This window comes from Ascaphus truei, chromosome 9 (genome assembly GCF_040206685.1).
Source record: "Ascaphus truei isolate aAscTru1 chromosome 9, aAscTru1.hap1, whole genome shotgun sequence".
NCBI lineage: Eukaryota > Metazoa > Chordata > Amphibia > Anura > Ascaphidae > Ascaphus > Ascaphus truei.
In genome coordinates this window covers 13,791,049-13,807,890 of record NC_134491.1, presented here as the reverse complement: position 1 = coordinate 13,807,890, position 16,842 = coordinate 13,791,049, and the positions used below count along the sequence as shown (strand labels likewise).

Here is a 16,842-nt window from a genome sequence, read left to right as displayed (position 1 = left end):
CCAGAACCTATGGATGTTTTACTGTGAATAATTTCTTGTGTCCCTGCCTCAGGATAAAGCATGTTCCGCCAGCATGGAGGAGATGAGGTTGGCCATTGGAGAAGAGTAATCTCGCTGGTTCCATAATTACATGGGAAGAATCCTAGAATAAATCGAGTTTGTCACAGAGGCCCGGAAAGAAATTCCCGGAGTGCATGCAATTGAGTGCAGTATTTGGAGATTCTTTTGATCCCCTCTTAGATGAATTCTGTATAGTCCATAATTACATAGGAAGAATCCTAGATTAAATAGTTTGTCACAGAAGCCCGGAAACAAATTCCCGGAGTTCCATGGCAATCCCGGAAAGGATCCGGGCACATCCCGAAATCCTTCCTTGGGGTACAAATATCTGAAAAGACTTTGCCTACAGAAATAGAAATGAGCTACTTACTTCCTCTGATTCGGGCAGGCCTATTAAAACCCCTTGATTTTTGTGTTTGTTTTTCATCACCATAAAGAAGCAATCCAAGCGGCCTTTCCTGCCTCCCCCCCCCCCCCCCATACAATTGAAGCATTGGTTCTTCATAGCTGAACCCCTTTATTTTCAGCTTCGGGGTCCCCGTGCGTCCTAAGATACTTCCCTCGGTAGGGGTTGCCGGTATCTCGGTGGAGTTTACAACCCCAGGACATGCGGGCCAATAGGACGCCACACCGGATGACGTAACTGCTTCCTATTGGAAGGGCGCGGGAGATTTGAGAAGTCACCATGATGTGAATCGTATAGCTGGGCCGGAGCGGCTACCAGCACCTCCTATGGAGGTAAGCATCCCTGGAAGCGAGGGGCTCCCCGGAACTAAAATGAATAGTGCTCAGCTCCGGAGACCCCCTGCTTTAAAGATATGTAAAAGAAAGAAATATGAAGAGAAAAAAGGAAGTATTTTTGATTTTGCCGCTTTCAGCATTGGATTTCAGAATGCCGGCAGTGTTCTGCTGCTGAATAAATATACAGGGCCGTTTATCTTAATTCAACTTCTCATGCCTTGGCGTTCTGTACAGTATACCAGGGGTGCACAATCTTTTCCTGCTCCGCCCCCCTGCGTGCTTCCCTCCCTGCTCCCCCCCCCCCTACCTTGTCTCCAGCTCTATGCGTCAAATGATGCCGCGGGGACGCGTCGCCGAAGACAAGGTAAGGGAAGTTGCAGAGGCCACACGCGATCCCCCGGCATTAATTTAAATGCCTTGGGGGGAAGAGCACGGGGCCTCTGCAACCGCCGCGCCCTCCCTGAATAATCTTGCGCGCACCCCTGCAGTATACCACCACATAGGTGCACAGGATTGTGGGTATTGCTACGCCAAGTAGCATAGAAAAAGCTTCCGCAGAAAACGATTCCACAATTTCAACTGATTCCTTTTCGTTTCTACTCAACATATCTTTTTTTGTGTGTGTGTTTTTACTAAATAATAAAAGAAAACTTGAACATATTAACAATAAGCATGAACTTGGAAGAAATAGATAATGCCTTAACTGCTGAACAGGTTGGGACGCCTTTCTGCGCCATTGATTTTCTGGCCAGTTAAGAGGTAAACCTAATTTTGTCAACACATCATAGTAATGTATCGTCCCTGTTCTAAATATTCCGGGCGGCTAATGTCCAGTTGCTGCTTTTCCAAGATGGATTTATATTTAAGCCGTGCTTGTCACAATGCATGATGGGACTGGCACATCCCAGTCACGCTGCATGCTGGGACTCAAAGGAAGAGGTAAAAGACAAATTCCTATGTAAAATGCAAAAAGAAACTGCTTTTTTTTTACTGCAGACATGATGCATAGTCTGCCCACATGCTAATGACCCTCAGCACTGTTCATCTGAGACGAGTGCTTTTCACGGACTGTAACGGACTTCTGCACACTCTGTACAGAAGCCAGCAGCTTCGAACAGAGGATCTTAATCAGAAGTGGTATGAAGGAGGAGAGCTCAAACACAGTCCGGCAACACAGCAACTCTTGCCAAATATCAAATTAGCCTTTTTCCTCCATTACAACATCTTCTTTCCCTTTGGAGCTGACAGTACAAATCACCTTCGTATTTTATATACATATACGTGTGTATGTTATTTTAAAATGAAGCTATCATCTCTGCAATATTTGTATTGATATGTCCACACAGAGTACAACATTTAACCCAAATTATACTTTGCATTAATTTGCCTACATTCTCAGTTCATTAACTTAACCTGTCTGTCTCTGTCCTGTTTAATACGGCCTCCTAAAATGTACATACAGTACATCTTTATCACTTGGACTTGCTATCCCCCCCCCCCCCCCGAATGTGGTATATTTAGGGGATTCTGACCATAAACCTAAAATAGATTGAAGATAAATTGATTATTACACTATTGGCTTAAATGTCATTTAATTTATAGTTCTAATTTTAACATGGGGGTAAAGAAAAACTGATAGATATTTGAGTTCTACTATATCAATTTGTTTTATATATTGTCTGAAATAAAGTAATTTTAATTTATGCACATTCTTCACTGACATTAATGGGTATTTAACTGCAGCACAAAAGATCTGTTTTTCTGTACCCCCTATATGTTCACATTCTCTAGATCTTTGCTAGCACTGCTGTATAACTACTTCCATTGTTTTGAGCAGGACTATTCATCCGTGTATATCCTAGTTCTAATTTAAACGGATTATGATTTATAAATCAAAAAAAAAGTCTTGAGCCGGAAAACAAAACGTATTTTCTATGGTTTGTTGTGCGAGAGAAAAGAAGACCTGTTTTAAACCATCTGCAGGCCATCGCGCTTGTGTGATAAAGTGGTTTCTTGCGCTCTGTCACGGTTTTGAAGCCACACATGGAAAGAGTAGAAATCGCTGAGACCTTGTAACCAGACAGTTTGACATGCAGCAGGGACTCACGTTACAGCTGCTTTCATATCCAGGAGACCATACGTTATTTTTATTAAGTGTTCTGTTTAGTATTTAAAGTAATAAATTATGGAGGTAAAATTTGTTATTTTTAGTCAGTTGGCGGCCGATGGGCAAGAGTCTTGTAAAGAACTGACGGTCAAATATGTTGACATTTTTTGTTTGTTTTTAAGGGTGATTCTGATGGCACAATAAGGAAACAAAGAGATATATTTATTTGACCTTCCTGCTGTCAGGAGGCAATGCAAAGCAGTGGGTTAGAACTACAGCTACAATGTACAATACCTATAGCTCAATGGTAAGCAAGTCCAGACCTGAAGGGCCACCATCAGCTCAAGTTTTCAGGATATCCCTGCTTCAGCAAAGGTAGTTCAGTGTTTGACTGAGCCACCTGTGCTTGAAGCAGGGATATCCTAAAAACCTGACCTGTTGGTAGCCCTTGAGGACTTGAATTGCCCACCCCTGAGCTCTGGCGTGTACTGGATTGATATGGTATGAATGTATGTACAGAGATTTCTTACCCAGAGGCCGGCCTGCCTTACTTGGGTTGCAGCTTCTAAGGAACTATGAAGAACATCTTTTTATTAATTTAGAAGCAATTTTTACAAAATATACTATGTCATCTTCACATCATTATCTCTGACATGATATATGCACACATACAGCAAGATAAATATATTACGAGATTAAATATTTATTACTTGACACAAACGCCTGTTAAACTAACCAGCTCATGTAGCATTATGCCTTGATTATTTTTGTTAACTAGTGATTCATTGCAGGTTGTGACTTCCTTTTGTAAATGGAATTAAAGTGTACAGAGCAGCAAGCTCATGCTTCAAGACCACCAACTTTAATTTCACCTACAAAGAACTTCTGTGGTCAGCCAGATACAACCTACAACCAGATCTCAATGTCTCCAGGACCCAAATGGCTACTGGAGCTTTTAACTGGTGACAATTGTATTTTTATTGTGAAATGTTGAGTTTCTGATTAAGCAAAAGTGCACTGACTAAAGAGGATTTCTGTAAGTGTTAAACTTGTAATTAAATAAAATGCGTTCTTATTGAAGCACAATATATTCTCTGGTACATATTTTGGCTTGTGATTTATTTTGGCTTCTCCCCCCCCCCCCCCCCCCTCCCCCGGCGTGTTCATTGCCTGGCTCACAATGCCGGTAACATTCTTGTTGGACATTTGCACCTCCTTGAATGCATCTTTTTTGTTGTTAATCTCACAAAGTAATTAAAACCATAATTCCCACTCTCCGTTTTGAGGGTATTGGTTGCTTCCTCCTGAGGAACTACAAACCCTGGTAATAATGCAATGTATTAATCATGTAACCTCTAAAATAAAGGGGTAGCCTATCTGGGGAGCAAAGTGAACTAAATTAGGGATGTCTTAAATGCAAGTGATTAGCATGCTTTTTAAATAAGACGAGTAGAAGAATTTTTTTATGCCTTAATATTGCCATACAAATCAGGGTTTTTACAGTCTTTATATAAACTCTTTTGTGATCAGGATAAGACATGAGCATTTACAGGTAAACTGCAAATTGCTAGTGGTTTTCCGTTTGTTTGGCTAATGTTGGCAATTAGCATCATAATTACCAAACAGGTAATAGAGCAGTACAGTGGACATCTGATAAAAGGAGAAACATACAGACCCATTAAAAAAAAAGAAACCTTCATTTTCTCACGGGAAATGAAGAAGTACATTTTAGTCGGGAATCTTTCTATTGAAGCCAGTTCCGTTGGGAAGACCTGACCTGTCCATGCCAGCGAGACCATGAATTAGGGGAATAATCTTTCATAACAATGGTCCATTTTTCATTATGTCCCAGACAACCAGGTTCTGGTACCAAAAATACTTGAATCATCAGTTATTTAATGGCAAATTAAAAATAAAAAGGGAAACCTGTTATAATGAAAGTATTGCAAACCACACACACTGTTGCTTTTAACTTTAGCAAAAAGGTTCATGCAATATAAACCTAATCAATGAATATGCCAATAAGTTTGCTACTACAGTATAATCAATGGTGGTAGCGGTGGCCAACCCCAGTCCTCAAGGGCCACGAACAGGTCAGGTTTTCAGCATATCCCTTCTTCAGCACAGGTGGCTCAATCGGGCTCAGTCAAAGACTGGATCTGTCAGACAGCCACCTGTGCTGAAGCAGGGATATCCTGAAAACCTGACCTGTTGGTGGCCCTTGAGGACTGGAGTTGGCCACCCTTGAATTATGCTTTCTGCTTTTCATTTTATAAAATGTTCTGCCTCCCTTCTGGGAAATTTACTGCTCCCAGAAATTGTGGATTTCAGCTTTTAAATCATGCACATTTAATTTGTTTTAATAAAACTGTTCATTGTGTGTTGACTTCTGTCATAACTGAAGCCATATTTCAGACACAGCATTAAGCAAGACACTAAAAAAGGTCGATCTGTTTCAGAGGACAGCTGGTGCAGTTTTAAGTTAGGCAAATTTAACACATGGCGTAAAGGTTTTTTTTTTAATAACTTCTCATAGAATGAAGGTTTACCTTGAGGAGAACGTGTAAGAAAACGGTCACTTAATCTGCACAAGTGTTGCTTTTATTCCAAAGGAAGCCTGTTTTGGAATGTGCGGGTGTAATGAAACACAAAGGAGATTGCTTTGCAATGTGTATATAATTATTCCTTTACGTAAAGATAGGACATTGAGATTTCTCACTATCCCAGACCATTATATAATGATATACTATTCACTGCATTGTTTAAAGGGCTTAGAAAGCGTTCCAGAAGTGATTTGGTAAATATCTCTCCCCTCTATGGCTGCGGCCAGGCAGGGAGAGAGCGCGCTGGCGCTCGTGCGCGGTGATGTCACGCGCTCTGCTGGGCCGGGCGATTTATGGCCAGCTAGTTACACGCGTGGGGGTCATGGCCATGTCAGAGAGCTGGTTCGTCCTCATTGGCCACACGCATTGCTGCTATTGTTTAATCGCGGCCAGCACACTGCCGGCTCCGCATCACCATGGACGAAGCCTATCTCTCCCTATCTTCCCCCCCGCCTCCCATCTCGCTACAGCCCTCTCCCTTTGTCTGGCCCTTTTCTCTCCTATCCCCCTATTACCCCTTCTCCCTTGTCTCCTATCTCCCCCTTCTCTATCCCACCTCCTTGCTCCCCCTTTCTCTATCCCGCCCCCCCCAGTCCCTAATGGGGCTTTTCGTGTGTTAGCACCAGATCGGCAGTGTTGTAGTTTACAGAATAAGGCCTGGGACCCGCTGCGTCCGGTGGCGCGGGCGGCTGTACGAGCTTTCCCCACCAGCAGGGGAATCCTCCCGAGCCGGTCCCGGCTCACGGCACAGCTCACTACACGCTGTGGCGCGTCAGCCGCTACGGGATTCAAGAGAATTGTGATCCCTAGCGTTGACGCGTCACGTGGTGTGGCTGTGAGCCAATGAGACGGGGAGGCTTCGGGAGGAGGAGAGCCTTCGGGGAGCGGGGAAGGAGTGTGGAGGGAAAGCAGCGTGAGTGCCTGTCTGTGTGTGTGTGTGTGTGTGTCTGAGTGCCTATCTGTGTTTGTGTATGTGTGTGCGTGAGTGCCTGCCTCTGTCTGTGTGTGTGTGTATGTGTATGAGTGCCTGCCTGCGTGCGTGTGTGTGTGTGAGAGAGTGCCTGCGTGTGTGTATGAGTGTGTGTGTGTTGCTTGTGATCAGCAGCTCCAGCCCGTGAAGGGGGGGGGGAAGAGTAGCGGGGTCCCTCTGCTCAAGCCACGCCCCCCCTCCCGCTCAAGCCTCCCACTCCGGCTCCCGCTCCCTACAGACCGCATATCGGTCTGTGTATGTCAGTGCCCCGCCTGTCTGCAGTGCGGGAGCGCTGACGAAGGGAGCGGGGCCTTAGCCTTAGGCCTGGGGCGGAGAGGATTTTCGTCCCATTAGATTGTAAATTCTCCGGGGCAGGGATTTCCTTTTTTGTCTCATTTTATGTTTCTGACATTTATTATATTACAATTCCCTGCATTGTATATTGTCTGTCTTGTAAAATGCTGAGTACACAGTTGGTGCTATATAAAAAATATATACATACGTACACACATTAATATGCCATACAGCCCCAACTTTCTTTCCATTCCTGCTCTCCTCCAATGGTCAGCAGCACAGAGCAAAGCCTTAGCCAGGCTGCTAACACCCCACTTCCCAAGATCGCCCTACAACTACATGTAACCCAAAGTGCACTCCAGGCATATACAGCTTCCGCAGCCTGGCGATGTTTCACCATTCCCATATTCTCTCATTTACCCCATATCTTGAATTTCTTGTATATGTTCACGAAATAAAAGTCCCGCGTCTGAGTAATATTCACACCTCGGACAGAAATTCTAAATAATGGTTTTGAGAAACAGTATCTATTGTTCTGCATTCGTTTTGCACCTGTTTCTATTTTGCTGTTTAGACGAGCAGAAAAAGACAGTGTTTTTTAAAGGATATATCCGTCTTATCTATTTATTCTTAATTCTTGAAATAATACAATTTGAACCGAAACATTTAAAACAAATTTAAATAAAAAACCATTTAGTAAGCACTTTTGCCTGGGCCCTTGGAATTGTTGAGTGAAAATATAATTTGTCACTTTTTGGTTAATTAGATTTATGTGTGAAAAGGGTATTTCTATCCTGAGTGAGAGTTATGTTTTTATATTAAATTTGTATTATTTTCATTCAGACTTGCAGCTCCTTGGGGTAAAATTGACAGACTTGTCCCATGTCAAAATCATTTTAGTAGAAGTGGTTTAGAATAATGTTTCTCTCCCAACCACCCGAATCTTCATGGCTTAACTCAGGGGGGCGCGAAATTCTCCGGGGGGTGGGGGTTGCGGCTCTTACAGAGGCCCCGCATTCTTCCCCACAACATTTAAATGAAATGCCGGCGGAGCACGCGGGGCCTCTGTATGTCACTTACCTTGTCTCCGGCAGCTTCAGGCAACGCATCGCTATGGCAATGCGACGTCACGTATCATCACATGACGTGACCTCAGAAAATGTCAGAGAAAAGGTAAGGGGGGGGGGGGGGAGAGAGTAGGCAGGGGGGCTCCGCCTAAAATTTTGCGTACCCCTGGCTTAGCTTGTTGCTGTTGCATTAGTGAGCAATGGTTGAAATGAGACAGATATACATTAGTAGCCCCTATTGTTTTGTCTGAAGCGCTTATTCCCAGTGTGTTATTATATGACGTGTATTGTAATGCGCTATGTACATGGATCGCGCTATATGAATGCAGACGTGTATGTGTGTGTTAATGCATCATACATACATACACACACCCACCTATACACCTTCACAACCGGAGGGGCATAACAATGGCCTATATGAATAAAGCGTGGATGGCGCTATATGAATGTGTGTTAATGCAATGTGGATGGCACTTAAGATGTGTGTTAATGCATCATACATGCACACATACATACACACACCTATACACCTTCACTGCTGGAGGAGCATACCAATGGTGTGTTCTTATATAGGGAATATCATTATGGGTATATATCTAAATCGTCCGCCGGCCGCAGCACAAAAGTTTAATTATAATGTTAACACTAGAATGTCCTTCAGATAATTCCCTGCCTAAAATATTATTTGATGAAGGAAATTTGATTGTAAACCCAGCAGGTTAAATTGTCTGTGTCCTATTCTGCACAGTTGCAGACAAAGCAAATATAAATAAATATATTTTAGACGAGTGGAGAAGAGAAATCATAAAATGTATTGATTTCTAAAGGTTTATTGAAAACATTTCACAGTTTTTTTTCATGGATCAAAAAACAAAATGCACAATTCAGCAAATCAATGACAATACATTTCTGCAAACAGGTCTGAGTAAATGTGACATTATAATGCGATAATTAAAAGATTGTTTTGTGCATGTTAGATAGTAGTCCATTACAAAGATATAAAGATAATATGCTGTAACTAAATTGATACCTAATTCCATCTTCTGCAAACTGTCCATTTTTCAGCCTTTGCTTAAAAAAAATATGTTTTCACATGAAATGAACTATGGAATAACAATTGCATCTTTTCACATATATCTCTTAACAAAATTAATTACAGTATGTTTATCACCAAAGTGTAATCTTTACATTGATTAAACCATCATATTGCCAACAAACTGATTTTGTATTAAAATGCAGGATAAAAATAACTAAACGTATCTCACTTTTTTTTTAAAATTTACCTAACTAAAAATATGATTTCCAGTAGATATTAATGAGCAGTCCTCTGTGAAAATGACTAATATAATCATATGGGTTTTCCTAATATTTTAGACTTCATTCTGTTAACAAAGAAATCCAGTCTGCATGATACATCCCATTCTAAATAAGGAATATTTTCTATGTTCATTGTAAAGAAGAGAAAACTTATATTAATGTAAATGTGAAACAAAATGTTAATATTTCTTTGGCAACAAAAATTATTCATAATACATCAAAGCAGGAAAAAAAACAACTAATTTTCTTTGTTAGAAATCTGTTTCTTTTGGTCTTAATATAAAAGCTTTTTAATAAATTAGATCTCCCTTCTGTGATGAAATTCCTATATACAGATACAGTTTAAAGGCGGCTTATTACGGATTTTATGTGATTCTATTCTGTTATTACACTTAATAAAATTAGTTTAGAACACATCAAAATTAAATGTTAGCTTCCTTTTTCAACCTAAGGAACTTTTATAATGAGCACAAGCTTTGTTTAATTCCTATTATTGGGGCTAGGGGACTACTTGGGACAGGAGCTGCCAACCCCAGTCCTCAAAGGCCACCAACAGGTCAGGTTTTCATTATATCCCTGCTTCAGCACAGGTGGTGCAGTCAAAGACCGAGCCACTGATTGAGGCACCCTGTGCTGAAGCAGGGATATTCTGAAAACCTGACGTGTTGGTGGCCCTTGAGGACTGGAGTTGGCTAACCCTGACTTAGGATATAGATATATATGATATGCATACACAACAAAAGAAATATTCATACATATTATACCTATAGCTTAGCTTTCAAAATGTATACAAATGATTGCTATGCATTTCTTTTGATTTTCATCAATAACCATCCCAATATAAGTGAAGGTTTAAGATCGCTCCTTATGTCTGGAAATGTGACATCTTCTATACTGTACATATCCTGTACAATCCGATACAGTATATAGTGAGTACATGAGCCTAAACTGATCATCCAAGCAGCTAAATCCTCCGTGTTCCTTATCTCTGCCATGATGTAACTCTCCCTGCTGGTGCAGATAAACAGTATGTATACAGTACTGTATTGTAACAATTGGCCAGACCTGAAGTTGATGGTCTGCAGGATTTCATCACTTAAGATAAAGTGACCATCACATTAAAAATGTCTTCAAAAGTAAATGCAGACATTAACCCCTTGGCTGCCAGGGGGACCCTGTAATGCGTTGCAAAGCAAGGTGTTAATGAAACTATATCAAGGCTCAAGATTGCAAACAACATCATACCCAAGTCCCCCTGCTAAGGGAAAGAGGCAGGAATGCTCAGCACACAAATTGTGACACTGGGGCAAGGCGGGCAACTTCCGTCCTCGAGGGCCACCAACCGGCCAGGTTTTCAGGATATCCCTGCTTCAGCACAGGTGGCTCAATCCGATAGAGCCACCTGTGATGAAGCAGGGATATCCCGAAAACCTGACCTGTTGATGGCCCTTCAGGACAGGAGTTGGCCGTTCTGGCACTAAGCGCAGATAGAAAGGTGTCTTGAGAAACAACAGCATCAAAAGGTATTATCTTGGGTCGCTAAGAAGAGCAGAGGCCTTCTAATGCTCACCCCAAGACCAGAAGATCCAGCCTGGATACCTTTTTTTTTTTTTTGTCAAACCCAAGACTTTTCACCCCAGTGTGGACGTATCCTGTCTGAGCCAGATCTGCAGACCTAATCTTATTTCTCCCTTGTGCTACTAAACATTACATGAAAAGCACCTAATGAGGCAGCACATTGGTTTCCCCCCTTAACTCCTCCTTGTGTTTTCGTTTCTGAAGCTTTTCTTGCAGCAGAACAAAGTGAGTCCTTGTGCTGGTAGACGGATCGGTACGGAATTGGTAAGTGCAATTCTCTATGTAACGAGCTGTGTATGATATTACATGTGTAGATATGTGTGTGTCTATCACAGAGGCAGAAGTCATATTTACTGTTATTTAAGGAGACTTAAAAACATAATTTGATGTAATCTAGAACTGAGATCGCTGTAGAATATATATTTTTCTGGAGTATTTCCATTTGCAATTTTCAATGCAGCATGGCAGTAAGAAGTTAGGTTATCATGCCTATAATACAAATATTATTATTTAATACAAATATTATTATATAATACACATTGAATTGGTCACTTAACATTAGCTCAATTCATTGGTGCTACCTTGAGAAATTATTGCAATCATCTCCAAAATGTTGGTTTCCATCATGACATATACACCATTGGGACTGTGGGTAATTACATGCAAACCTGGAACATTCCTACTTGAACCAACGCAGATGAGGGTTAGTTCAAGCTGAAATTCTTATGGTGCTGTGGCATCTTCTGGGTCTCACGGATATTCTATAAGGCAGAGGCTTCAGAGCCAGCCCATGGATGCAGTCCATGGATATCTTCTCTCTTGGGCTGGAGTGGAATGAGCACTGATGGAGCAGGATAGCAGTAAAGAGAAAGATCTGCAGCATGGACACCTGGTCCCCAATACACCTCCTCTTGCCCAGTGAGAAGATCATCACACCACAGGTCAGGTCTCTGTTGAGTTGTCCGTTCTCATCCAAAAACCTGCCAGGCTCAAAAACCTCGGGGTTGGTCCACTTGACCTTATCGTGATTTACTGACCACTGGTTGACAAACACCACTGTGTCCTTGGGGATGTAGAAGCCGTCAATGATCACATCGCTTGTGGTGGAGTGAGGGATGGTGACTGGCACGAAACTGCTGAAGCGCAGTGTCTCATAGATGAAGGCTTGGACATAGGGGAGTCTGACCTTGTCCTCAGTTGTTGGGAGTCTGTCCTGTCCCACTACTAGATCAATCTCATCTTGCAGCTTCAGCTGGATGTGGGGATATTTAATGAGGAAGAGAATTATCCAAGACAGGGCAGTGGAGTTTGTGTCCTGTCCTGCTCCTAACAGATCTGTCACAGTCCCTTCCACGTAGTCTTTGCTCAGTCCATCTCCTGCTCCTGTGCCATGCTCTATCTGACCTATGAAGGCATCACTCATGTCCCTGGTGATCTCTGGGTTATAAGTCTGACGGTGCTGGGTTATTTTATCCTTCACAAAGTCGAAGAACTCCACGTTGAGGTCTTTGAAGCTCTGGTACAGGCTGCGCACTGGATTGGGGAAAGCTTGGAGCCAGGGCATAACATCCACTAGACTTCCAGCACCCACAGTCTGCCCAAACTTGTCATTCCTCCCAACCAGGGCTCTGAACTCCAGGTCATCATGGCTGTACCGTTTGCCAAAGCACAGGGCACATATCACATTGGCAATCGCCACGGTGCATTCATGTGATGGGTCAAAGTATTGGCCATCACAGCTCAGGAGCAGGAACACCTGGATCAAGTCTTGAACTTCTGCAACTACATGCTGCTCAAAAAGTCTGGTGGTTTCTGTGCTGACAGTGGAGAAGGCTCGGAGGGTTGAGTGAGCAATTTTCTTGTGTGCTTTCCAGAGATTAGTGTACCGGCCAAAAGCCATGCTCTTACCCCCAGACACAATCTGGAAGGAGCTGAAGTTGGGTCTCCCTGCAAACTCTGTGCTGTACTTTACTAGGGCTTGTCTGATAATGGACTCTCCATTCAGAACCACAATATCATGCCTGCCCAGCCTCATCTGAAAGACGTTTCCATACTTCTCTGCCATTTTACAGAAGGTGAGATGAGGCATCTGTCCCAGCTGCATCACATTACCCACCAAGGGCCATGGGAAAGGACCTGGGGGGCTCCTCTTCTGCCCAATGCTTTTTACCCACATACAGGCTTCCAGACAGATAAGAAACACAAAGGAGAACATCAGGGCTGGCTGCAGACTGTCCTTCCATTCTCTCCATGGTCCTGACACTCTGTCAACAGTATCCATTGCAGTCACCCTTCCCAACCTTGGTTTGAGTTCAGATTAGGAGCACAGGTATATCTTCTGCTGGTCAGATTTATAGGTTTATGCACTCCGACACTTCTGTCTGGGCTCTAAAGTTGCTTAATAGCTTCTCAATTCTTCTTAGCTATGCAGGTGGCTTACCTGGAAATAAGGTCCTGTTTGTAAATGAACCTTCAGACTCCTGTTTTGCTGCTAGCGGCAGTTTCTGATTGAGAGTCCCATTCCTGGTGAAACCTCTGTCTGTCTGATTGTTCCTGGTGTAACTGCAGGGTCTCTGTCCTGTACTTATAGCAGGCAGCAGTGAAGGGGCAGGGACTCTCCTCCCATTCTAGGGGTCCCAAGGTCCCATCCAGCCCCATGCAACAAGCCACCACGTGCTCCCATCCTGCAGAGATCTCAAGTCAGTTTCTGGGAAGCAGAATTAATAGAGACCACAAGTCTCCCCAATTGAAAATAAAGCCTTGGATTGGCCGTAAGAAGGGTTACCAATGGGCTCGAATGAAGTGGGATTTACCGGATACATTGGCATGTTGACGAAGTCCTTGGTTGTCATGAGATTATTGGCTGTGTCCTAAATGGGATGCTCAGTGTAGCTCCAGACACCAGCACATTGCACGTTGCACTGCTAGATGTTTGCACAGCACGTTGCACTACTAGATGTTTGCACATTGCACTGCTAGATGTTTGCACAGCACGTTGCACTGCTAGATGTTTGCACGTTGCACTGCTAGATGTTTGCACGTTGCACTGCTAGATGTTTGCACGTTGCACTGCTAGATGATTGCACGTTGCACTGCTAGATGATTGTACGTTGCACTGCTAGATGTTTGCACATTGCACGTTGCACTGCTAGATGTTTGCACATTGCACGTTGCACTGCTAGATGTTTGCACGTTGCACTGCTAGATGATTGCACGTTGCACTGCTAGATGTTTGCACGTTGCACTGCTAGATATTTGCACGTTGCACTGCTAGATGTTTGCACGTTGCACTGCTAGATATTTGCACGTTGCACTGCTAGATGATTGCACGTTGCACTGCTAGATGATTGCACGTTGCACTGCTAGATGTTTGCACGTTGCACTGCTAGATATTTGCACGTTGCACTGCTAGATGTTTGCACATTGCACGTTGCACTGCTAGATGTTTGCACATTGCACGTTGCACTGCTAGATATTTGCACATTGCACTGCTAGATGATTGCACGTTGCACTGCTAGATGTTTGCACGTTGCACTGCTAGATGTTTGCACGTTGCACTGCTAGATGTTTGCACGTTGCACTGCTAGATGTTTGCACGTTGCACGTTGCACTTCTAGATGTTTGCACATTGCACGTTGCACTGCTAGATGTTTGCACGTTGCACTGCTAGATGTTTGCACAGCACGTTGCACTTCTAGATGTTTGCACGTTGCACTGCTAGATGTTTGCACAGCACGTTGCACTTCTAGATGTTTGCACGTTGCACTGCTAGATGTTTGCACATTGCACGTTGCACTGCTAGATGTTTGCACGTTGCACTGCTAGATGATTGCACGTTGCACTGCTAGATGTTTGCACATTGCACGTTGCACTGCTAGATGATTGCACGTTGCACTGCTAGATATTTGCACGTTGCACTGCTAGATGTTTGCACATTGCACATTGCACGTTGCACTGCTAGATGTTTGCACATTGCACGTTGCACTGCTAGATATTTGCACATTGCACGTTGCACTGCTAGATGTTTGCACAGCACGTTGCACTGCTAGATGTTTGCACGTTGCACTGCTAGATGTTTGCACAGCACGTTGCACTGCTAGATGTTTGCACATTGCACGTTGCACTGCTAGATGTTTGCACATTGCACGTTGCACTGCTAGATGTTTGCACATTGCACGTTGCACTGCTAGATGTTTGCACAGCACGTTGCACTGCTAGATGTTTGCACATTGCACGTTGCACTGCTAGATGGTTGCACTGCTAGATGTTTGCACATTGCACGTTGCACTGCTAGATGTTTGCACATTGCACGTTGCACTGCTAGATGTTTGCACATTGCACATTGCACTGCTAGATGTTTGCACATTGCACGTTGCACTGCTAGATGTTTGCACGTTGCACGTTGCACTGCTAGATGTTTGCACGTTGCACTGCTAGATGTTTGCACGTTGCACGTTGCACTGCTAGATGTTTGCACGTTGCACTGCTAGATGATTGCACGTTGCACTGCTAGATGTTTGCACATTGCACGTTGCACTGCTAGATATTTGCACGTTGCACGTTGCACGTTGCACTGCTAGATGATTGCACGTTGCACTGCTAGATGTTTGCACATTGCACGTTGCACTGCTAGATGTTTGCACAGCATGTTGCACTTCTAGATGTTTGCACAGCACGTTGCACTTCTAGATGTTTGCACAGCACGTTGCACTTCTAGATGTTTGCACATTGCACATTGCACTGCTAGATGTTTGCACATTGCACATTGCACTGCTAGATGTTTGCACAGGAGTTGCACTGCTAGATGTTTGCACAGGAGTTGCACTGCTAGATGTTTGCACAGGAGTTGTTGCTCTGACGTCATTTCACTGCAGATCTGAATTCTCCAGGTCAGGCGCGGCCAACTCCAGTCCTCAAGGGCCACCAACCGGTCCGGTTTTCAGGATGTCCCTGCTTCAGCACAGCTGGCTCAGTCAAAGACTGAGCCACTGTTTGAGCCACCTGTGCTGAAGCAGGGAAATCCTGGAAACCTGGAGTTGGCCGTCCCTGCTTTAGGTGATGCAGAAACGTTGTTATCTGATCTGTAGACCTGTCCAGGCTGATATTAATTATTATTGTGTATTACTGCCGGGAAGCGCGGTGTACGTGGCTGGCGCTATATAAATAAAGATATACATGCATACGGTACAATTAACCCTTTGCTGTCAGTGTAGGTCTGAATTGCTGGCCAGTAGTTTGCATTTGCCGCCTGCTTCTGTTTTGCTGACAAGTGAAGGAGTCTGAGAGTTAGTGTTTGCATCACCTTGTATCCCCCCAGTGTCTTAAACTTTGAATATTAGATTGTAAGCTCTTGGGCAGAGTACATGCGGGAGTGGCTCATGTGCAGATCTGTGTACACCGACAGTAAGTGATTTGTCTTTAAAACATGGACTATGAAAAAGTGTGTTGGGTATGTTATTTAATTCAGTGTTTTATTTGCCCTCAATTAAAAGAAATCAAACACTGCATTGTGCAGACGCTCTACTGCTAACTGTGTATTAACCATTTATACCGGAGACCAGGGGCGGCCAGCTCCAGTCCTCAAGGGCCACCAGCAGGTCAGGATTTCAGGATACCCCTGCTTCAGCACAGGTGGTTCAGTCATAATGACTGACTGAGCCACTGATTGCCTGTGCTGAAGCAGGGATAACCCTGACCTGTTGGTGGCCCTTGAGGACTGGAGTTGGCCGCCCCTGCGTTAGAAAGAATAACAATATACCAGTTTGGCTGTGACTGTTTGCCGGGGAAGCTGCTAATTACAAGAGAAACGCCTTCCCGATCAGGAAATGCAATCAACGCTTCAGCAAATGATGCAGAAAATGAACGCGCGCGGTGACATTAATTAGGCGTGATTCATTTTCCCCGTAGAAGAGAAATATTGATATTACGCATATTACAGCGTTAATTCATTTGGAAACGAGTATGTGTTCTAGGATTGGGGCAGTGCAGGAACCATGGTGCGTGTCATCACTCATCCCAGTACCAACAAGGGGTGACACTTACATATCAAAGCAATGTCAAGTGGCACTTAGTGACATTAGAAGGCAGACTCACTGGAGGATAGAC

General features: G+C 43.6%; 1 protein-coding gene, 1 long non-coding RNA gene and 1 pseudogene across 7 annotated transcripts in view; 2 read left to right on the top strand and 1 right to left on the bottom strand.

Moving 5' to 3' along the window:
* The window catches only part of RMDN3 (regulator of microtubule dynamics 3), a 65,444-nt gene extending 61,443 nt beyond the window's left edge, over positions 1-4,001 (top strand). For 4 of the 6 annotated variants that reach the window (XM_075613423.1, XM_075613426.1, XM_075613424.1 and 1 more), the window contains exon 13: positions 53-4,001. In XM_075613423.1, coding sequence (XP_075469538.1) covers positions 53-109 — 57 coding nt within the window. In that variant the 3' untranslated portion in view covers positions 110-4,001. The remainder of the gene's footprint in view (positions 1-52) is intronic. The other 2 variants (XR_012803762.1, XR_012803761.1) reach the window with 2 other exon arrangements.
* A 4,668-nt stretch (positions 4,002-8,669) lies between these two features.
* Positions 8,670-13,539, bottom strand: LOC142502438 (cytochrome P450 1B1 pseudogene; annotated as a pseudogene).
* Positions 10,847-16,842, top strand: part of LOC142502440 (uncharacterized) — a 49,001-nt gene continuing 43,005 nt past the window's right edge. The window contains exon 1 of the long non-coding RNA XR_012803760.1: positions 10,847-11,001. This is a non-coding gene — a long non-coding RNA (uncharacterized LOC142502440). The remainder of the gene's footprint in view (positions 11,002-16,842) is intronic.